Source organism: Lynx canadensis, chromosome C2 (genome assembly GCF_007474595.2).
Source record: "Lynx canadensis isolate LIC74 chromosome C2, mLynCan4.pri.v2, whole genome shotgun sequence".
Classification (NCBI taxonomy): domain Eukaryota; kingdom Metazoa; phylum Chordata; class Mammalia; order Carnivora; family Felidae; genus Lynx; species Lynx canadensis.
In genome coordinates this window covers 76,622,947-76,647,775 of record NC_044311.2, presented here as the reverse complement: position 1 = coordinate 76,647,775, position 24,829 = coordinate 76,622,947, and the positions used below count along the sequence as shown (strand labels likewise).

The 24,829-nt window shown below is 36.9% G+C and overlaps 1 protein-coding gene across 1 annotated transcript in view; it reads right to left on the bottom strand.

Annotated features, from left to right (window-relative positions):
• The window catches only part of VPS8 (VPS8 subunit of CORVET complex), a 247,992-nt gene that overhangs the window by 119,670 nt on the left and 103,493 nt on the right, over positions 1–24,829 (bottom strand). The window contains 5 exon segments of the mRNA XM_030328374.1: positions 115–197; positions 4,018–4,074; positions 5,144–5,263; positions 10,708–10,779; positions 24,549–24,668. Of these exon segments, the coding sequence (XP_030184234.1) occupies positions 115–197; positions 4,018–4,074; positions 5,144–5,263; positions 10,708–10,779; positions 24,549–24,668 (452 nt within the window).

The window sequence follows — 24,829 nt, the reverse complement described above, 5'->3', positions numbered from 1 at the left end:
GCATAGCTTTTCTTAATTAAAAATTGGTAGTTTATCAATAAACAAGGCTTCCAGTTACAGAAGTTTCACTTAGTAATTCTATGGGGACTAATGTATGCCTTAAAAACAACTTACAACTCTGCTTTTTCTGCCATACGGATGAGCCGACTCTCTTCAAACTGAACTATGCCTCCAGCCTGCAGCAATTCTAAAAGGACCTGAATATTTAAAATAAATGAGTAAAACACTTTGGAATCTACTTTTATTTACTAACTCTCTAAGAGTCCATTCAGCCACACAAAATGTAACTTTTCCTTTTTTTTTTTTTTTTGGTCTTATTAGTTGATGTTTTGACTTGGCTTTCCCATATACAAAGTACCAGGAGGCACCCTTATGTTGATCACATTGTAATGAAGTCTTACAAAAAGATAAATGGCTCTATTTTTCAAACATGGAAGAAATGCCAGTGTTTGTAAATAAATCCTTATTAGAATATCTAATATTCTAATATCTTACCCTCCACTAAGCCAAAAATGTCCATATATATTCTTTCAAGAAGTGAATTTTTGTCTGGTGCTTTCATGTCTCACGGTTCTTTAAAATCTACTGTCCATAGGTAGTATCCATGCTTACATGTTTAATTTTTCTACTTAAACATTAGGGTTTTTCAAAATAGCATTATTCATAAGAGCCAAAAGGTAGAAATAACCCAAATGTCCATTAATGGATGAATGGATGTACAAATTATGGTATATGCATATAATGGAATATTATTCAGCCTTAAAACAGAATGGAATTCTGTCACATGAAATAACATGGATGAACCTTAAAAACATTATGCTAAGTGAAACAAGCCAGTTACAAAAGGATAAATATTATATGATTCTATTTATATGAGGTACCCAAAGTAGTCAAATTCATAGAGACAGAAAGTAGAATGGTGGCTGGCAGGGGCTGGGGAAGGTGGTAATGGGGAGTTAATGCTTACTGCTTAATGGGGAGGCTCAGTTCAGGAATTCATGATAAAGTTCTAAAGATGGATGGTGGTGATTACCGCACAACAATCATATATACTTAAAGCCACTGAAATGTACACTGAAAGTGGTTAAAATAAATTTTATGGCATACACACACACACACACACACACACACACACAAATAAAACACTGGGGTTCATATAATTAAGCTTTAACCACACCAGGTAGCTGAATAAAAAAGTGAATAGGATGTTGAGGTTGATTCATCAATATTTTAAAATAAAACTCAAAATACAACAGAAACATTATACAGTCATTAGAACAATATGAGAAAGCTCTCTCTTATATTTAAGTTTGAGATCCAGAGTAACATGACCCTTCCCAGAACTTCAGGAAACCATTTAACAAATATTTTTCTAACATAGAAAACTGATAATTTTTTAAAGATTTTTTTAATGCTTATTTTTGAGAGAGAGAGAGAGAGAGAGAGCGAGAGAGCAAGTGAGCAGGGGAGGGGAGGAGCAGAGAGAGACAGAGATACAGAATCCAAAGCAGGCTCCAGGCTCTGAGCTATCAGCCCAGAGCCTGACATGGGGCTCAAACTCACAAGCTGTGAGATCATCACCTGAGCCGAAGTTGGACACTTAACCGCCTGAGCCACCCAGGCACTCCCAGGAAATTGATTACTTTCAAGTTAAGAAAAGACAAAAAAGCAGAAAAGAAATAAAACCTATCTAAAACTTACTGTTCAGAACCTTAATTGAGTCCATTTTGAGCATTATAATATACTGTAGTATAGAACTATGGAGTGAACTCATCTACTGGGAGCCTCAATTTGGAATAATATAATAGAAATGCCATCGCTGGAGCCAGTCTTAACAATTCAGCAGAATTAAGTTTTCAGGAACTGTATAAGCCAGTTGTTAAACATAGTGATTGTTAAAAATTAAATTATACAAATTTACAATTAATTAAATTAAAAAAGGTAATTAATACAATTCACTACTTCCTAATTATTTTACTACATTTTACTGTGTATGCTCTTGAGGTTTGTTACTTCATCTATGTGGTGGAAATATTATACCAGGGTGTGGCACTGTGCATCTCTTCCCAATTCCATGTTCAGTGACATCATGTTGGTAGGCTGAAATCAGCCATGGTGGGAGTACTTACACTATGGAAATCGACACATGTTATAAAAATCAGGGGTTACTATATTTTACTTATTTTAAAGGGATGTAAAATAAACAAAAAGACACATGTGTGACATGGAACCTATCTGTCCCACAAAGCCTAAAATATTTACTCTTTGGTCCTTTACAGAACAAAAACAAAAAAAAAGCAAAAACCTGCCAATCCCTGGCTAAGAGAGTGATGGAAACAAGGTTAATAAGGCCATCAAATTTAAAAGTGTGCTTGTCACAATCATCACATTGCACATAGCACAGAAAATTAAGGCCTTATATGTTTCCAGTATTTAAGAACTGATTCAGCAAAGACATCACTGATGAATGTACGAAGTCCTGCCATGCTTTCACTCCTGTACTTTCATCTTACTCACTTAAATATTGAAAATATCAACTAACATTCATGTCAGAATTACACCTGGGGAACCAGCTGTTAAAATTTTATCAGTATACCACCAGAAAACAATAAAAAATACTGCATGCAAAAATTTTTACATATAGAGTACAAGAGTGCTGGACTAGAACGGAAGGAATTGGGTTCTAATCTTAGTTTTGAACTTGAGCAATTTACTTCATCAGTTTTCTGTATTTCTCAAATGAATTGAGAAAAAACCTTAATAGTCTCAAAGGAGACTCCCGATAATAGAACATTACTATACAAGGATTACTTTTCAAGGTTTGACTTGTACATTTAGATTTGGTTTTTATTTCTATTTCTATTTATTTTAGTTATTTATATTAAAATTCTTTATCATTGTACATAGCAACACCAAGATCCACTTTTCCTGCCAATAGAGAGATAGAGGCAAAGTGAGGGGTCCACATTATTATTTATATTCAATATAATTTGAGATAATCAAAATTCTAGCAGCTGTCTTATCTTCCTAAAATAGTCAGTCTGCAGCAGTCACTGGGCCACAGCTGTGAGGAGAAAAGGGTCACTGCTGCTATCCTAAGTTCTTTAGCCAAGTCTCAAGAGTCTCAACCTCCCAGCTGTGCACTATTACCATAAAAAAGACCAGCGTAGCTTTCACAGTACTTATATTTTGTAGCTTGCTTGTCTGACAAAGTCTAGCCATAACTTTTATTTTTTTTTTCAATATATGAAATTTATTGTCAAATTGGTTTCCATACAACACCTAGTGCTCATCCCAAAAGGTGCCCTCCTCAATACCCATCACCCACCCTCCCCTCCCTCCCACCCCCCATCAACCCTCAGTTTGTTCTCAGTTTTTAACAGTCTCTTCTGCTTTTAGCCATAACTTTTAAATAGGATGACTCTCTTAGTGCCCACACTTATAGTGGGTAAGCTTTGAAAGAATCCTACTCCTAGAAGAGACTCTCGAGAAAGTGGCCTAAGTAGAAAAAAGCGGTAACCCAACAGTTACTATCTCACAGTGATTAGTGGAAGGACAGATGGATTCTAGTCTCCAGAAATGTTTAGCCCTAATGCAGTGGGGCTATAGAGTACTCCCAAAGTTCAATGTCCCAATACTCAAGATCTGGCAGCCTTTCTGGTTCAGAACCATAGCAGCTACAAGTGGTTATCAGATAAATGGCCCTAGTGGAAAGCAGGATACAACAGGTGCCAAATGTTGCTACTTAATGGAGAAGGATGAAGTATTCCCTGTGAGTCATGCTGAATGCAAGACAGGTCCAGTCTTCCTAGGAATTTAGTTTGATGTGAATTCTTTATAAATGTACTCCTAACAACCATCTGCACTATTTTCTAGTTGCCACTATCTAGCTTAGTATTAGGGTTTGGCACAATTTTTCCCCCTTATGTTTCATGAGGTCTAGCACAGAAGGGCTCTTTCCAGCTTATTCTGTCCTCTTTCCCATACTTGAGCAATAAGAGTTCCAGGGGTTCATACCTGCTGTCTTTCAGAGTGTCGGGAATCATCATCAGGACTACAGAGGAATTCAAGGACCTGGTCAAAGGAAAGGTATTTTTTTTTTTATTGGAGACTAGCATGCATGCTGTAACACTGTATAATGAAAACAACAATAACTACCCCTTCTATATCATCAATTCATCCATACTCAGTCATAACAAATACCACAGATATATGGTGTCTTCCCAACTGACTGGCCTATTACATGGCACCACAGGCTCAAGTATGCTATCAATTTAATATGTATCTTATCTTTACTGTTCAGAAACATGGCTGGAAGGCAGTGCTACCAGCACACCTTAACCTTAAGATCCCTGATACCATGGACCAAGAAAAGCATGGACTTCAGAGTCAGGCCACTTGGATTTCAGTCTCAACTTTATTAACATGTAATAATAGTATTTATTGCTAAGAATCACACTTACTAAGTATGATCCTGGATGAGTGACATAACCTCTCCAGGCTTTAGTTTCCTCATCTGCAGAATGGGGGTGCTTGGGGAGCACTGAGTTAACATACACATATAAAACTCTAGAAGAGAGCCTGGTGTTATAAAGTGCTCAATAAATGCTTGTCATTATTGGCAACTTTCTCCAGAGATAAAGTGTTTTTGGTTTTTTTTTTTTTTTTTTTTGGCCACCCATGTATTGATATGCAGGAGCTATTTAACTGGGAGTAAGAGAGATCTTCAAAGTCAAAGTCATTTGTAGGGACATTGAGACTTTCTAAAAGAAATCTCTCTTACAGATGATCAACATCAGAGACTTGCTACCGATGAGATAGGTGACTTCATAAAATTGAAAAATTCTTGAGCAAAGAATTCTAGGCAATTCAGAGAACACAATTAAAAGAACAAAATCTCTATAAACCAATCTCCACAAGCCATACCCCCCATGATACCAAGTTACTAAGAAAAGTCATACTACACAGGCACAACATTAAAAGAAACAACCAATTTAATCCAAATTAAAACCTCAACAGGTTTCTACCTGATAAGACATTTATCTAGTTTTTTATATTAAGAAACTATATAGTCCAGTGAACTTTTCTGTGAACAGCAAACAGCATAAAAACAATTCTAGATCTCATCGTTAAAGACACTCACCTGATCAAAAAGGGTTCTGTTTACAAACAAGGTATTGTCAGGCTTTGCAAGCTGCCGGGCAAGGAACGTAAAGAGACACCCTACTTGTGAAGGAGTAAAATCTGAATTCTCCACCATAACCTAATGAGCAAAAGAGACCATTTATTCAATACATCAACTGGTTTGACACAAAATTATACCATTAGAAGGGGAAGAGGGAGCCTCATTACTGGAGACTCATGGAAAGATTCTTTTATAGGCCATGCAACGATTGAGTTCAATGTCATTTAGAGAAGGAGCAAAAACTATTCATATTCTGAAAGGAAAACATTTTCATGATTTTTGGCATATTTCTAGGCACAATTTGGATAAGAACTGAATTGCAAGAGAGGTGATTTCAAAGAAATAATAATCATGTTTCCCTTTGGAATTCTTAAAAGAGAATCCTACTAAAGTTAAATTGAAATTAAAGTAAACCTACCAAAAAGCTGCCTACCAACACAGAGAGAACAAAGTCATTCTGGGGTTTAAAACTAAGGTAACTTGAAGGCACAGGAAAAGATGTCCAACATCACTCATCATCGGGAAAATACAAATCAAAACCACCATGAGGTATCACCTCACACCTGTCAGAATGGCACGTATCAAAAAGATAAATAATCCAAGTGTAAGCAAGGATGTGGAGAAAAGGGAAGACTCATGCAGTGTTGGTGGGAATGTAAATCAGTGCAGCCACTATAGAAAACAGTATGGAGGTCCCTCAAAAAACTGAAAATAGTATTGATCCAGAAATTCCACTTCTAAGTATTTATCTAAAGAAAACAAAAACACTAATTCAAAAAGATATATGCATCCCTGTTTACTGCAACATTACTTATAACAGCCAAGATATGGAAGCAACTTAAATTCCATCGATAGATAAATGGATAAAGATGTGGTATTTACGGGGCACCTGAGTGGCTCAGTTGGTTAAGTATCCGACTCTGGCTCAGGTCACAATCTCACAGTTTGTGAGTTCAAACCCCACATCGGGCTCTGTGCTGACAGGATGAAGCTGCTAGGATCCTCTGTCTCGCTCCCTCTCTGCCCCTCCCTCACTTGCCTGCACATGTGTGCGCTCTCTCTCAAAAATAAACATTAAAATTTTTTTTAAAAAAAGAAGATGTGGTATTTATATACAATAGAATATTACTCAGCCACAAAAAAGAATGAAATCTTAACCATGTGTTACAACATGGATGGACACTATGCTAAGTGAAATAAGTCAGAGAAAGACAAATACCATATGATTTCACTTATTATGTGAAATCTAAAGAACAAAACAAAACAGAAACAGATGCAGAACTAACTGAGGGTTGCTGGGGGGTGGAGTGGGAAGGGGGTTGAATAAAACAGGTAAAGAGGATTAAGAGGTACAAACTTCCAGTTATAAAACAAATAACATACAGACAGGAAATGTACAGCATAGGGAATATAGTCAATACTACTGTCACAGCTCTGTATGGTAACAGATGGTAACTAGATTTACTGTGGTGACCATTTCATAATGTATGTAAATACTGAAATCACTATGTTATACATCTGAAACTAGTACAGTATTGTACGTCAATTATTCTTAAATAAAAACACTTTTTTAAGTAAGATAACTAGAGAGTGAAGGCATCCCAAAAAAGACATCAGCTAGCCCAGCAATCAGTGAAGTGAATGGCTTCTGTCCTGTCTACAAGCAGTTCCTTAAACAGATGGTTTCATATAACAGGCTGTTTATGATCACACACAGTTATCAAACCATAATCGTTCCTCTGCTTTAGGTGAGCTCTCATCTCCTGAGTACCTCCTATGAGTGAGATGGTATAGCAAATACCTTCAAGGTAATTATGAGCAAGAACGCAAGGTGAAACAGGTAACAAATCTTAAATAAAAGGTACAATGCAACTAACATTGTCATAAAGGAACAAATGGCTACAAAAGCACAGTAGGGAAAATGAGAGAAGGAATTTGAAAAGAAATGAGGAAAGTAGGGGAATGTGAGATGAGAGAGTAACCCATGACAGAGAGAAGACTGTGAGCAAAAGCATGGACACTGGAAAATACAAGTGCGTGCAAAGAAACTGGATTTCTTTAGAGTGCAGCCACATGCAAGAGGAGGAGGGAGATATTAGATTGAAAAGATGAGGCCTTGAATACATTCTAAGGAATCTAGAGTTTATTCCATAAAAAAACTGGGGCTCTATTGACCATGTTCAACCATGAGAGCTTATCATCATCAGGATTGGGCTTAGGAAAATTATCCAGTTGGAGAACAGAGTGAAATAACACAAGGAAGAATTAAAAGGTAGGGAGCTCAAGCAAGATGCATATGACTGCAATGGAGTCTCTCCTCCAATGGATAATTGGGGTCCGAACTAGGGCAGTGATCATGAAAACAGAAGCAGGAACAGGTGCAAAAGACGCCACTGGAAAGAGGCAACAGGACAAGGATTTATCTGTGTGGAAATGTGTGGCTTTTAAAAAGGAGGAATAAACAATGACAGACCTTGAGCCTGACAGGCAGGTAGGATGATGATGCCATTAGCAAAGAAAGAGAATACAGAAGACAGGGAAGGAACATCAGGCATTGTTTTGAATTAGCTAAACAACAAACTGTCTCATCTATCGGAAGTCCTAAGTCCCCTCTCCCACTCTCATTCGAAGATAAAATGTAAGATTCCTCCTGTTATAAAACATTCCCTTGGGGCCCAGCTTTTGGCCTACCTCCTTGTACTTTGCTAGCAGTGTATCCCTTTCTTTAACTCTCCTTGCTTTAGTCCAGCAAACACAGCTTGTTCAAGTGCATAATTCAGCATTACCAGAGTATGAGAATATTTCAAGTTATAATCTGTGTATGTGTATATCTAAATTCTAATTGATGATAAATAATTCAAAGAGCTTTCTCCAGCTTTAAGATACTCAATCATCACTCCCTTTCAGTGTACAGGTGCTTTCCTGGGACTCAACTCTTGGGCCCAGCCAGTGCTCCTCTCTGCTTATTTAGCCCTTTCTTCTGGTTTCTGGGTGTGAACTCCTTAATTATATGATCCTAGAAATAACTCCTGAGAAAAGAGTTCTAACTCTCAGCCAATTCCCTTGCCACCTCAGCAAGCGTCTAACTGGTTATCATCCTCGAAATTCTGGCCCCTCTGTGTTTCCTTTCTTACCTATTCCAGGGCCCATGCTTACAAAAATTCTGAGCAATCTTATACAAAGTCACAAATTAACAGCTTTTTACTTCTACGTCTGTAGTCATGCAGCACACATCATATCACCTTACATTCAATGTTCATCCAGTGTTCCCTGGTCACTGCCTACGTTCCTATTTTCACTGGCCCCATCAGTACTACACTTGTTAGTGCAACTCTTTCACCAAAAATGAGAAAAAAACTCTCAAAAGTTCATTCTTCATTGACGCAAGATAAATACTACCAAAACAATATACAAGGATAGCAATTCACCAACTCTAATAGTTTAAGTACTTTATGGAGCTTCAGGCTCTTCATTTGGATCATTCCTCCAACTTAGTATAGTTTTAAATTCAAATTCCAATTCAATAAATTTGCAAACATGCCTTGAACATCTACTAGCTTCCATTGCGCTGGACACATTAAAACAAGGATACACATAAAAAAAAAATCTTCACAGTCTCTATCTATAGGAAACTCAGTCCCAGGCAGGAAAACATAGATGTAAACAATTACCATACAGTGCGCCGCATATAGTATAAAGTGTTGTATGAACACAGAGAAGAGGCAACTAATCCAACTGGAAATACGGAAGAGGATTCTGGATTCTAAAAGAGTTTCTCATGGATGATATTTGAGTTATGCCTTGGACAATGGTTAGGAATCTGCCAGGCAGAGAAAGGGAAGGAAAGGCATGATGGGATAAAAGAAAACTACACAAAGAACTTAAGACATAAAGATGACACAGAAAGCTCATGAATTGCAATAACTTAATATAGTTGAGAAGTCTGTAATATAGACAGTGTGTTGCAGGCGGTGTGGTGGAGATAGGAGAGAAAAGTTACAGAGAAGTAGTCAAGGACCAGAAAATATAGAAGGATCTTGGATGTCATGTTAAACAGCTTTAGATGAGTATGGCAGAAACTAGTACTTGTGCTCCAACATCTGTTCTTCCTTCCTAACTTAGAAACAGAACTCCTCATTTTAGGCTAAACACATGGTAACCCACAATACAGAGTACATTTCTCAGTCTCTCTTAGCAGCTGAGAAGCAATATATCTAAGTTCTGATCAACATGTTATAAGCAGAATTGTAGTACACAACTTCTAAAAAGTTTTCTTAAAGAGAGGGAACTCCTTTCTTCATCTCTTTCTGCATTCAGGCTGGTTAGAATGTAGAGGTGATGGCTGGAACCCAGGCAGATATTTTGGACCAAAAGACAGAAACCATGTACTAAGAATAGTAACAGTGAAAGCAGAAGGCATCTGCATCCCTAATGAGTTTGTGAAGCCACTCTACCAGATCAGGTTGCCTACCTGCAGACTCCCACGGAGAAAAATAAATTCCCATCACAATTAAACTATCGTTATTTTGTATTTTCTCTCACAGCCGAACTCAATCCCAACTGATCCAACAGGGAGTCAGAGAAGAATAAAGGAAAGGCAAGATCACAAATGAAAGGAAGACAAGATTAGGTATTGAGAGACCATTTAGGAACTCCAGGTAAAAACTCTCCATACTACCTACCTGGATCAAACTGGCATTCTTTGGGGGCTTAGCAAGCTTATTCTCATATTCATCACTGCCTATCTTACAAGGTTAATAAATAGCTCAATTAAGATAATGTATATAAACGTGCTTTGAAAATTATAACGAACTATTATAAATGTAATGCGTTAATGTCATACACAATTAGAGAACATTTAATTTTGGTATCTTGTCCAAAATAATTGAAAACTCCCTAAGAGGAAGAAATCTCCATTCTACAGCCAAATGAACAGGATGAAAATTCTAAGCTTTCAACTACAAGAAACTGGCCTGGTTCAAACTGTGCAGATGGAAAGGAAAAGCATCTGTCTCTGCATTCATTCATTAGCAACAGCATGGATCTCAAAATAGCTTTGGACTGAATTTAGTTAGATTTAAACTGAGATGATCTTCTCTGTGCCTCTAATCATTCTGAAGTGTTACCACCATCTCAGTGCCACGGTCAAACTACAGCAACACGGCGATGCTGGTCTGAGACAGAAGAAGATTCTTCACATTAATTATTTTCTTAAAGCATTCTGAAGTCAGTCACCATTATTTCACAAAATCATATTAATATAGTAATTACCACGAAATGCATCTCTCAAGGGCAGTACCCTGTATCCTAGTAGCAAGTCTACAGCTGAGATACAGTAACAATTTTTTTTTGAATTAATGGTTAGTTTTTCACTCAGGTTTGGAAGACAAAGACATCACAACAAAATTTCTTTGGACATACTGCTTTATTAAATAAGATTATTAAATAAGATTATTTTTGCTATAAAACAATTCAACTTTCTTAAACATTAATACAAAGACATCTATTCTCTGAGTACTCACTTTCAACAAAATGTCCACAATTCGTTGTTGATATTCTACAGCTTGCTTGTCATTTTTAAAATCTTCAAAAGTCTAACAGGAAGAAATTTTGAAAAATAATTATTATTTGTAAAATTTGAAGGAAACAAGATATTAATTTCTTACTAATACGCAGGTAAAATCCCCAATAAGATAACCATTCCTCATCAGGTTTTTCCTTCTATACCTTTAAATAGTAAGTTGTTTTTAGTAAGTTAGCCAGAGAGCTATAGCATTTAATACTGCATGGTATTCTAGGACTTTAAAACCAGATAACAAGTATAAAAATATAGTAACTATCATACAACCAAAGAGTGACTTCAGAAAGGAGGGCAAAGTTTACAGGCAATGAAAAAGAAGAAACACTAAGGGTAAGAGGCAAGTTTATGAACAAGGGCTTGAGAAAATACATGTTACATGCTCAGCCATCATTCCATTTATGCTATTTAGAAATAATAACTGAAGTACAGTTTATTAACTTTCATGAAAAATAACTTTCATGATTTTCATTAAAACTAAAAAAAAATGATGTTCAATGACAGATTTTTTTTTTAAATTATGGTAAAACTGTCACAATGTTAAAATCCTCAAGCCTACATATAAGGACTAAGTATCCCATTTTCAAAACACGCCAAGTACAGCACTCTTATGTCCTTGCACAAGTAGAGCCAGATATATTTAGAACAAAACATGTACCAAAGTAAATGACAGCATCGGATTCTGAAAATACCTAGTACCTATAAAATGCATATATGAAGGAATTAAAATTGTTTTCACTACCAAAAAAATTAAAACAAAAATATTTATTGAATAATAAAAGTGATGAAAGACTTGAAGATCTTTTCTGTGGTTTTCACTTAGCACATGTGGGTCTTAGAAATACAGCAGTAATTTAGTGCTTATTTTCCTGAAACAATAAAATAGACCACATAGTGTCCCAAGAGATTTAAAAAAAGGAATTTTAAAGCCATGAACTTTCAAGACTACATTATGGTTACATTCAAACCAAAATACTGCTGTTCTTTAAGTAGGCCCTAAATTTCCCCAACTTCTGCAATAATACTTTGGATGAGTATGCCCTTCCTTCTCCTCTCTTGACACACACTAAGTGCTTTAAACAAATGATGCTCATCTGTCTACTTAATGACAGAAAAATAAAATCTTTTCTTTTTTTAAAGCTCTTTCTTCAACGAGACTGCTTTGCTGCCAGTTAGTTGAGAAAAGTTGAGATGAGTTACCAAGGAGACTGCAGGAACTCTCAGTCTGTAAACTCAAACAGAACATATTTTAATGTTTAAGTGGGTTAAATTTTACCCTGCCTGAAGACAGAAAGATGAACTACAAAGTCTCTCAGTTCTATCTTCAGGTTTATGAACACACTAATACAAACACATACCTCCACCCGCACCTCAGCCTGCCAAAATGAGATGTCACTCTGCAGGTACAAATAAAAGGTACTATCTGCTACAAGTGCTATTTAACTAAAAATCATGGAGAAATTAACATATGTATTAAAAACAACAGCAGTGACAGCTAGTAAGAAAAGAATTTCTTATCCATTTTCCTTTTGGCAGCATGTATTCACTGCTTTGAAACATATTGAAAGTTTACTTGTATAAACATAATTAAGTGGTGATACACTATAGTATGAATATTATGATATATATAATGACATATTTTGGTTGTAGTTTACAGCTGCCACTAAAATGGCATGTCATTGTCATTATCACTCCATTGAAGATGCTTCCAATTATACAATGCTTGTTGGAGGAATAACATGTCCTAATGGAGAATGACAGTTTGTGAAGCACAAAGACCTACAAGCCACCCAAAAGCACAGACATGACCACAAGTAAAGTAAGAGAAATCGAATGCATATATGAAGAGAACTAATAAAATTTAAATAAAAAAGTAAAAGAGATCAGAAAAAAGATGACAAATAGAGAAGATAAAGAAAATACAATATACAAATAATTGTAGTTTAAGATGAAACAAAATAATGAAGTAGAAAAAGCATTTAAATCTGTAATTCAAGAAGACTTTCTTGAAATAAAAGGACTTGAATTCACACATTGAACAGGCCTATAGTATACATGGTATGACCCAGAAAAGTCAATTCTGAGTGATATCTTAGAGTAAAACTATCAGTCTTTAAAGACAAACTAGACTGGGAGAAAACATTGACTAGGCTGATGTAATCTGAGAAAGAACTTGTATTTCAAATTTGTAAAGAACTTTCACACCTAGCAAGAAAATACACAATTTTTAAAAATATGAACAGATATTTCACCAAAGAGAATATATACAGATAACAAACGTGTCTTCTCTGCTAATATATTTTAATGAAAAGATGCTTACTGACATTAGTTAAAAGGAAAATATAATTAAAACCATAATTAGATACCACTACACACCTTTTAGAATGGTCAATTTAAAAAAATAAACTATAGCAAGTGTTGGTGAGATGAAGGAACAGACTGATACCTATACTACTAGCAGGAATGTAAAATGGTAGAACCACTTTAGAAAACAGCCTGTCAGTTTCTTACAAAGTAAAATAAAACACTTAACAAATGATCCAGCAATTCTAGTCTTTGGTATTTACTCAAGAAATATATGTCCACACAAAGACCCATATGTAAATGTTCATAATAGTGGTGTTCAAAACAAGAACCAAGAACCACCTACTGGTGAACAGATCAACAAACTGTATACACATAAAATGGAAAATTACACAGCCTTAAAAAGGAACAACCTGGGTCGCCTGGGTGGCACAGTCGGTTAAGCGTCCGACTTCAGCCAGGTCACGATCTCGCGGTCCGTGAGTTCGAGCCCCGCGTCAGGCTCTGGGATGGCTCGGAGCCTGGAGCCTGTTTCCGATTCTGTGTCTCCCTCTCTCTCTGCCCCTCCCCCGTTCATGCTCTGTCTCTCTCTGTCCCAAAAATAAATAAAAACGTTGAAAAAAAGAAAAATTAAAAAAAAAAAAAAAAAAAAGGAACAACCTGGTTCAGGAGAATATGACAGCAGAGTAGAAGGATCCTAGACTCACCTAGTCCCATAAATACAACTAGATACCTAACAAATCATCCCACATACCTCAGAAATTGACCTGAAGATTGACTGAACAAACTCCACTAAAGGGAGAAAAGAGGCCACACTGAAGATGGTGGAAAGTGTGGAGACATGGTTTAGAAGAGAAACAGCAGCTCCTTTGGAGGGGAGGGAGCCATAGTCTTGGAGAAGAATGAGAGAGAAAGGAGCACACAGGGGAAAGCACAAGGAGAACGTTTCTGGGGCTGAATTTCACGAATTCTTGCAATCAACAGGGCTTAAAGCCTGGAATTTTATTTTTATTTTATTTTTATTTATTTATCCTAATATGAAATTTATTGTCAAATTGGTTTCCATACAACACCAGTGCTCATCCCAAAAGGTGCCCTCCTCAATACACATGACCCACCCTCCCCAGATTCTTAAAGACTGAAAACAAACTGAAGGTTGATGGGGGTGGGAAGCCTGGAATTTTAAAGGTCACAGGCTTAGCTGTGATAGAGCTGGAGGGCACTGAGGGGCTCCTGGAGAGAAGGTAAGCAAGCAACTTGGGGGCAGACAGTGTGGAAGCAGCAATCTCAAGAGTGGCTGAGGCACATGGCGGTGGGCTCGGGGGGGGGGGGAGGGGATGTACATTATTTGCTCTTCTCAGAACTCTTCCTGGAGAGGCAGCAATCATGGACACACCACACCTCTTTGGGAAACAAAGGAGCTGGCTAGTGCTATTTTCTTCTCTTGCCCCTCAGCAGAAACACAGAGCCACCTGTGGGAAGCAGTGCAGTTCTGACACCAGGCTGCCTAACTTACTTACAACAAGCCCCACCTCTCTGTACTCTGGTGGAACTGCCCTTCTCAGTCACGCCTGCATCAGTTCCAGCACAGTGGGCCCCCCCTTAGAAAACCAACACAAACCCCCTGCCCATACCACATCTCCCGACCAGAAAGTTTTGCAGGGCCTCAGTTCCAGTGGAGGTGGTGACAGGTCTCACTCCACAAGCAGATCAGAGCACACTTAGTTAAAACTCCCCACATGCAGGCCAGGACCAAACATTATCTACGGCAGGCAAGGAGAGCTTCTAAGACCACTGGCCCGAAGGATAGAGCAACCAGAAAACAACAGCAGAGCAAACAAGCACACACTAGAGACATTCCCTGAAACACTAGGTAGGCCCTGGGCACTACATGACCTTAAGGCTATTACTTTCAGGAGCAGGACACATAACTAGCATTTCTAACACACATAAGGCAGAGATTTAGACAAAATGCAAAGACAGAGAAATTTATCCTAAGTAAAAGAATACGATAAGGCCGCAGCCAGAGATTGAAGCGAAAGTGACATAAGTAACATACCTTACAGAGAATTTAAAGCAACAATCACAAGGATACTCACTGGGTTTGAGAAAAGAAGACATCAGTGAGACCCTTACCACAAAGATAAGAGTTAAAGAAGAATCAATCAGAGACAAAGAGTGCAACAAACAAGATGAGAAACATTCCTGATGCAATGAAAAGCAGGCTAGAAAAGCAGAAGAATCAATTAATGACCCAGAGAAAAAGTAAAAGAAAGTAATGAAGCTGAACAAGAGAAAAAGAATTATGTTAAGACCAGACATAGGGAACTCACGGACTCTATCAAATATAACAACATTCATATTACAGGAACCCTAGAGGAAGAGAGAGAAAAGAGGGCAGAAAATTTATTTAAAGAAATAATAGCTGAAAACTTCCCTAATCCAGGGAAGGAAACAGACATCTAGATCCAGGAGGCACACACAACACCCATCAAAATCAACAAAATCAGGCCAACACCAAGACATATTGTAATTAAATTTTTAAAGTATAGCAATGAAGAAAAGAATCTTAAAAGCAACAAAAGAAGTCATTACCTTACAAGGGAAAATCCATAAGGCTATCTGGAGATTTTTCAACAAAACTTGGCAAGCCAGAAGGCAGTGGTTTGATACATTCAAAGTGCTGAATGGGAAAAATCTGCAGCCAAAAATACTCTATCCAGCAAGGCTACCATTTGGAATAGAAGGAGAAATAAAAGCTTCACAGACAAACAAAAACTAAAGGAGTTCGTGACCACTACACCAGCCCTGCAAGAAATAGTAAAGAGGACTCTTTGAGCGGAAAGGAGAGGACAAAAGTGACAGTATAAAAGCACAAAACACAAAGCAGTAAAAATGAGTATTTCTATAATATTCAGCCAAACAACTCACACAAGAAAAAGGATATAAAATACAATAACATATACCCAAAATGTGCACAAAAGGTAAGAGAATGGATACAAAGTTGAACAACCATCAACTTAATAAGAACTATTATTTGCAGAAGAGGTTATATACAAACCTAATAGTAACCATATATCAAAACCCACTAATAAACATGCAACAAACAAAGAGAAATCCAAATATATCACTAAAGAAAATCAGCAAAACTCAAGAGAAAGACAAGACAGGATCAGAGAAAATCTCCAAAAACAACCACAAAGTAAGTGATAAGATGGAAATAAATACATATCTATCAGGAATAACTTTGAATGTAAGGGGCTAAATACTTCAGTCAAAAGACATAGGGTGTCAGAATGGATAAGGAAACAAGACCCATCTACATGTTGCCTACAAGAGACTCGTTTTAGATATAAAGACACCTTCAGACTGAAAGTGAGGAGATGGGAGAAATATTTATCATGCAAATGGATGCCAAAAGAAAGAGTAGCAATACTTAAGACTGGACAAACTGGACTTTAAAACAAAGACTGTAACAAGAGACAAAGAAGGGCATTATATAATAATAAAGGGAGCAATCCAGCAAGAAGACGACATAACAATTGTAAATATTTATGCAGCAAACAAGTAGCACCCAAATATATCAAACAATTAGTAACAAACAAAAAGGAACTACTTGATAATAATACAATTATAGTAGGGGACTTTACCACCCACTTAGATCAATGCACAGATCATCTAAACAGAAAAGCAACAAGGAAAGAATGGGTTTAAATGATATACTGGATTAGATAGACTTAAATATATATTCAGAACATTCCAACCTAAAACAGCAGAATGCACATTGTTTTCAAGTGCACATGGAACATTCTCTAGAATAGGTCACATATTAGGTCACACAACAGGCCTCAACAAATGCAAAAAGATTAAAATCATACCATGCACCTTTTCTGACCACAACACTATAAAACTAGAAGTCAACCATAAGAAAACATTTGGAAAGACCACAAATACAGGAGGGTTAAACAACATGCTACTAAACAATGAATGTTCAACCAGGAAATCAAAGAAGAAATGAAAAAAATACATGGACACAAATGAAAATGAAAACACAATGGTCCAAAACCTTTGGGATACAGCAAAAGGAGTCCAAAACTTTATAGCAATTCAGGCCTACCTCAGGAAGCAAGAAATATCTCAAATAAACAACCTAGCCTTACAACTAAAGGAGTTAGGAAAAGAACAAACAAAATCCAAAAACAGTAAAAGGAAGGAAATAATAAAGATAAGACCAGAAATAAATGAAACAGAAACTAAAAAATGGAACAGGGGCTGAATGAAACCAGGGGCTGGTTCTTTGAAAAATTGATAAAATTGATAAACTCCTAGGCAGTCTTCTCAAAAAGGACCCAAATAAATCACAACGAGAATAGAGAAATAACAACCAACACCACAGAAATACAATTATGAGAGATTATAAAAAACTATATGCCAACAAATTGGACAACCTAGAAGAAATGGATAAATTCCCAGAAACATATAAACTACCAAAACTGAAATGGGAGGAAGCAGTAAACTTGAACAGATGAATAACTAGCAAAGAAATTGAAACAGTAATCAAAAAACTCCCAAACAAGAAAAGTCCGGGACCAGATGGCTTCACAGGTAAGTTCTACCAAACACTTAAATAAGAGTTAATATCTATTCTCAAACTATTACAAAAAACAGAAAAGAGAGAAAAACTTCCAAATTTATTACCCTTATACCAAAACCAGATAAATACACCACTAAAAAAGATAACTAGAATAAATAAACTTTAAAAAAAAAAAAAGAAGGGGTGCCTGGGTGGCTTAGTTGGTGTCCTCTGACTGCGGCTCAGGTCATGATCTCGTGGTTTATGAGGTCAAGCCCCACATCAGGCTTCGCACTGACAGTACAGAGCCTGCATGAGAGTCTCTCTCCCTCTCTCTGGCCCTCCCCTATCTGCTCGCTCTCTCTCTTTCAAAATAATAAATTAACTTAAAAAACATAAAGAGAGGGCACCTGGGTGGCTCAGTCGGTTAAGCGTCTGACTTCGGCTCAGGTCATGATCTCACGGTCTGTGAGTTCGAGCCCCGCCTCGGGCTCTGTGCTGACAGCTCAGAGCCTGGAGCCTGCTTCAGATTCTGTGTCTCCCTCTCCCTCTGCCCCTCCCCTGCTCACACTCTGTCTCTCTCTGTCTCAAAAATAAATAAACGTTAAAAAAATAAAAAATATAAAAAAAAAATAAAGAGAACTAGAGGCCAATATTCCTCAGGAACACAGATGCAAAAATTCTCAATGAAATACTAACAAACCAAATCCAACAATATATTAAAAAAAAAAAAAAAAAGCATTCACCATAGTGAAGTGGGATTTATTCCTGGGTTGCAAGGGTGATTCAATATTCCCAATCAATGTGATACATCACATTAACAAAAGAAAGGATAAGAACTATATGATCCTTTCAATAGAAGAAGAAAAAACATTTGACAAAGTATACCATTTTTCATGATAAAAACCCTCAACAAAGTAGGTTTAGAGGGAACACACCTCAACATAACACAGGCCATATATGAAAAACCCATAACTAAAATCCTCCTAAATGGGGAAAAACTAAGAGCTTTTCCTCTAGTGTAAGGAACAAGAGAGGGATGTCCACTCTCACCACTTTTATTCAACATAGTAATGGAAATCCTAGCTACAGCAATCAAACAAAAAGAAATAAAAGGCATTGAAATCATCGAAGTGAAACTTTCACTATATGCAGATGACATGATGCTATATATAGAAAACCTTAAAGATTCAACCAAAAAACTGCTAGAACTGATAAACAAATTCAGTAAAGTTGCAGGATATAAATCAACATACAGAAATCTATTGCATTTCTATATACCAATAACGAAGCAGCAAAAAGAGAAATCAAGGAATCAACCCCACTTACAACTGCACCAAAAACAGTAAGATAGCTAGGAATAAATCTAAGCAAAGAGTTGAAAGAGCTGTACTCTAAAAACTATAAAGCACTGATGAAAAAAATGGAAGATGACACAAAGAAATGTAAAGACATTCCAAGGGCACCTGGGTGGCCGAGTCTGTTAAGTGTCCAAATTCATATCAGGTCATGATCTCGCAGTTCCTGAGTTCTGGCCCTGCATAGGGCTCCATGCTGACAGTGCTGAGTCTGCTTAGGATTCTCTCTCTCCCTCACCCTCTGCCCCTCCCCTGCTCGTGCTTTCTCTTTGTCAAAATAAATAAACTTTAAAAAAACAAAAAGAAAGAAAGACATTCCATGTCATGCACTAGAAGAACAAATACTGTAAAATATCTACACTACTCAAAGCAATCTATAGATTTAATGTAATCCTTATCAAAATACCAACAGCATTTTTCACAGAGCTACAATAAATGATCCTAAAATTTGTATGGAACCACAAAAGATTCCAAATAGTTAAAGCAATTTTTTTTGATGTTTATTTATTTTTGAGAGACAGAGTGACAGAGCAGAAGGGGACATAGAATCTAAAGTAGGCTCCAGGCTCTGAGCTGTCAGCACAGAGCTCAACATGGGGCTCGAACTCATGAGCCACGAGATCATGACCTGAGCTGAAGTCGGCCCCTTAACCAACTAAGTCACCCAGGCACCCCCAAAGCAATCTTGACAAACGAAAAGCAAAGTTGGGAGCATCACAATTCTGGATTTCAAGTTTTATTACAAAGCTGTAATAATCAAAGCAGTATGGTACTGGCACAAAAACAGAAACAAAGATCAATACAACAGAATAGAAAACCCAGAAATGAACTCACAATTATATGGTCAATTAATCTTTGACAAAGCAGGCAAGAATATGCAATGGGAAAAAGACAGTGTCTTCAACAAATGCTGCTGGGAAAAATGAACAGCTACATGCAAAAGAATGAAACTGGACTATTTTCTTACATCAAACACAAAAACAAATTCAAAATGGATTAGGAACCTAAATGTGAGAACTGAAACCCTAAAAATCTTAGAGGAGAACATAGGCAGTGACATAAGCCATAGCAACTTATTTCAAGATATATCTCCTGAGGCAAGGGCAACAAAAGCAAAAATAAACTACTAGAACTATATTAAAATAAAAACAGCAAAGGAAGCAATCAACGAAACTAAAAAGGTAACCTATGGAATGGGAGAAGATATTTACAAATGACATATTTGATAAAGGGTTATTATCCAAAATATATAAAGAACTTATAAGACAACAGCTTAAAAATGAATAATTCAATTAAAAAATGGACAGAAGACTTGAACATTCTTCCAAAAGATGACATACAGATGGCTAACAGACACATGGAAAAGATGCTCAACATCACTGATTATCAGGGAAATGCAAATCAAAACTACAATGAGATTTCACTTCACACCTGTCACAATGCCTAAAATCAACAATACAGAAACAACAGGCGTTGGTGATGATATGAAGAAAGAGGAACCTTCTTGCACTGTTGGTAGGAATGAAAGCTGATGTAGCCACTGTGGAAAACAATATAGAGGTTCCTCAAAAAGTTAAAAATAGAACTACCCCATGATTCATCAGTCATACTACTGGGTATTTACCCAAGGAATACAAAAATAAATTGAAGAGATACACGAACTCTGATGTTTATAACCACATTATCTATAATAGCCAAATTATGGAAAAAGATCAACTGTCCACTGACTGATGGATGGATAAAGAAGATATGGTGGGGGTGCATGGGTAGCTAGTTGGTTAAGCGGTCTGGCTTTGGCTCACGTCATGATCTCAAGGTTTATGGGTTCGGGCCTCGCATCGGGCTCTGTGCTGACAGTTGAGAACCTAAAGACTGCTTTGGATTCTGTGTCTCCCTCTCTCTCTGCCCCTCTCCACTTATACCTTCTCCTCTCTCCATCTCTCAAAAATTAATAAACTTTAAAAAAATTAGAAAAAAAAGAAGATACGGCATGCGCGCGCACGCACACACACAATGGAATATTACTCAGCTATAAAAAAGAATGAAATCTTGCCATTTGCAATGGCACAGATGGAGTTAGTACTACGGTAAGTGAACTAAGTCAGTCAGAGAAACACAAATACCATATGATTTCACTCATATGTGGAATTTAAGAAACAAAACAAATGAGCAAAGGGGAAAACAAAAGAGAGAGGCAAACCAAGAAACAGACTCTTAACTATAGAGAACAAACTGATGGTTACCAGAGGGGAGGTGGGGGGGATGGGTTAAATAGGTAATGGGGATTAAGGAGTACACATGTGATGAGCACTGAATATTGTATGGAAATGTTAAATCACGATACTGTACAACTGAAACTAATATTATATTGTATGTTAATTAACTGGAATTTAAATAAAAACTTATTAAAAAAAGGGCCAATCTATTAATACAAGCAACAGCACTGATAAATCTCAAAAGCATTATTTTAAGTGAAAGAAGCCCCAAAAAACTACAAAGCATATGATACTATTTATATGACATCCTGGCAAGGGCAGAATTTCAGTTTAGAAAGCAAATTGGCAATTGCCAGGGGCTGGCATTTAGGATGTGATGGAAATGTTCCATATTAGTTGTAAGAGTGGTCACAAGACCGTATGCATTTGTAAAACTCTTCTCTTGAAATGGATGAACCATACTATATTTTATATAAATTATACCTCAAGGAAGCTAAATTTAAAAACCTTACTTTAAAAAATATTCCAAAGTGAAAAAAAATGGTAAAATGGGATTTAAAAATCTGTCACATAAATTACAAGCCCCTGAAAATGTTTTTTATTAAGATATATTAACTGGGGCGCCTGGGTGGCGCAGTCGGTTAAGCGTCCGACTTCAGCCAGGTCACGATCTCGAGGTCCGGGAGTTCGAGCCCCGCGTCGGGCTCTGGGCTGATGGCTCAGAGCCTGGAACCTGTTTCCGATTCTGTGTCTCTCTCTCTCTCTGCCCCTCCCCCGTTCATGCTCTGTCTCTCTCTGTCCCAAAAATAAATAAACGTTGGAAAAAAAAAAAAAAAGATATATTAACTGAATTAGGAAAGTTGGATGATGAATCAATCGTGGCAAAATAGGTAGTGAGTCCAGGATTTCAGATCCTAGGTCTTGCCAATTTCTCCAGCTCTGGTACTTGGGCATGCAGCCAACACATGATACAAGCATGTAAGAAAACCTCCACATGCCTTTCAAGCATTTCAAATTCATTAAGTCCAAAAGAGAATTAATATCTATATGTTTCCCCATCGCTCACCACAACCTCGTCCTACCCCTCATCTTCTGAGAAACCAGTTTCTCTTCTGATTCCCTAATGAATAAACCACCATATATCCAATTAACCAAGTCAGAAATCTAGGAATCTTTGACACTTCCCATTTGTCTTATCCTTCACATCCAGTAGCACAATAAGCCCTATGTTTTAGGCCAATTTGCTTCCTAAAATATCTTTCAAATCCCTTCACATCTTATTATCCCTGGTATCACAGCCTTAATTCAAGCCACCTCTATACTATACTTAGATTACTACAAAAATTTGCTAACGTATCTTCTTGCCTCCAAAGTTGTCTTATTACAACCCATTTTCATACAACAGTTAGGGGGAGTTTTTCTAAACTACAAATCATGATATTCCTCTACTTAAAAGGTTTCGGTGGCTACCTACTACTCTAGTGTAGAAGTCTAAACTTCTCACCATGGATTAAAAAACTCAGTCTTTCCTACCTTTTCGATTTGTTTCTCACTATAGGCTTCCTTACACCTCAAGATGTGGTCATACTGATTTTTTTTTTTTTCCAATTCCTTAGTATACATTGTTCTGTCTTGTTTCCAGGCCTTTTTATATATTCTGTCCTTCTACCTAGAATACTTTTCCCTAATCCTAACCTAATTTCTATCCATCCTTTGAGACTCAACATGAACATCATTTCATACAAGAAACCTTCCTTAACCTTCCATTAGATTCCTCTCTTAGGTGTGTGTATGGCATCCTGCACTTCACCAATGGCACACACTACACTTTGCTATAATTACTTATCTAAAAGTCTAGAAGCTCTCCTCCACAAAGGCAGGGTTTATATCTTGTCAGCCAAGGGTACACTCCCAGTTAGTACAGTACATGTGACATACTAGGTGCTCATATTTGCTATGCAAATGAGATTGTACTGCAACCTTACTATCAATCAATCCTCAATTCAGTTATCAGCACAATTCCAAATGCTACCAGAGCCCTTAAAAAAAAAAAAAAAGGAAAATTAGTTAAAATTCTTTGTTGCTCTCTACTACTTTTTCTGTACCCCCTGCCTCATCACTTTGTTACTTTTTTCCTACATGCCAGAGACCAACTATTCTTATGTTCTCTAAGGTTGTTTAAGGTTTCTTTTTTAATTTGTTTTAATGTTTATTTATTCTTGACACAGAGAGAGACACAGCATGAGCAAGGAAGGGGCAGAGAGAGAGGGAGACACAGAATGTGAAGCAGGCTCCAGGCTCTGAGCTGTCAGCACAGAGCCCGACGCGGGGCTCGAACCCACGAACTGTGAGATCATGACCTGAGCCGAAGTCGGACGCTCAACCGACTGAGCCACCGAGGCGCCCCAAGGTTTCTTAAACCAATCAGATCTGACTTCCAGTTCTAAGCTTCTTTTCCATTCTTCCTATGCAATTAAAATTACTACTTCTGAAGCCAAATATTCAAATAAACTAATTAAAAGAATAATATAACTGGGAATCTTAACTTTCTCATAGGCTTTCTTTTTATTTAACAGTTTATTACATTATTCAATTCATAAATGTACTGTATGCTCATTAGAGAAATTTGCCCCATCTCACAATCACTAATAATATTTAAGTCTTATTTCCTTCTGGTCTTTTTTCTCTAAATATTGTGCATATGCAACATTTATGTGTTTTATACATTTGTGGGTCTATTGTTTCACTAACCACTGTAATATAAGCACTATCCATATCATCAAAAGCTTTTTAAAAAACTACAATACTATTTAATTGGAATGATATATTATGTGTTATATAATTATTCCCCTGGGGGCATTTTCATAGACAACCTGGCTCACCCAAATCCATCTTTAATTAAACATGTATAAGGATTTTTTTTCAGCACGAAGCTCCCAGATTCCTTTTAAATTCCAGTTATTTCCACTATCATCACCACTACATGTCCTTCAACCTTCTTCCATATTCAGTATATGAAATAATATAATTTATGAAACCAAAAATGTAGCACACATCTAATTCTGCTTTAGCTTTTTGATAAGGATGTGTTAGAAAGAGACAGAGAGACACAGGGGAGTGGGGGGAGAAGAAGGGACAAAAGGACGAGGGGGAAAGGAAGGGAGATAAAGAATTATAAAATATGGGTGGCACAACAAAATTAAACATTTTGAAATGTTTACTGCTCGCTGTCAGGGTATCAAAACTGTATCTGCATACACATCTTTCTTTCCATTAAAAAAAATTTATTACCCTGGTTCCTCTAAAAACATCTTAAAATCATATTATCTCTTACCAGTGCCAATACATTTAGAAATTCTCTTGTGTCAAAATGTAGCAAAGTCCGAACATAGGGGTAGATTTCTTCCTCAGGGGAGGCTTCTGCTGAATGCAGGCGAATCAGAAATTCAAAAACCTTCAAGTTAAAAAAAAAAAAAGTTGACGATCTTCTCTCCTTACAAAGTATCTTGCTGAAGCAACAACTGCCAGTTGGACAAAATAAAGGCAGGTGGAATTTAGTTTAAATTGCCACCATGTTGTAACTTCTCTAACCTGATTCCGCTATCATTACTGGCT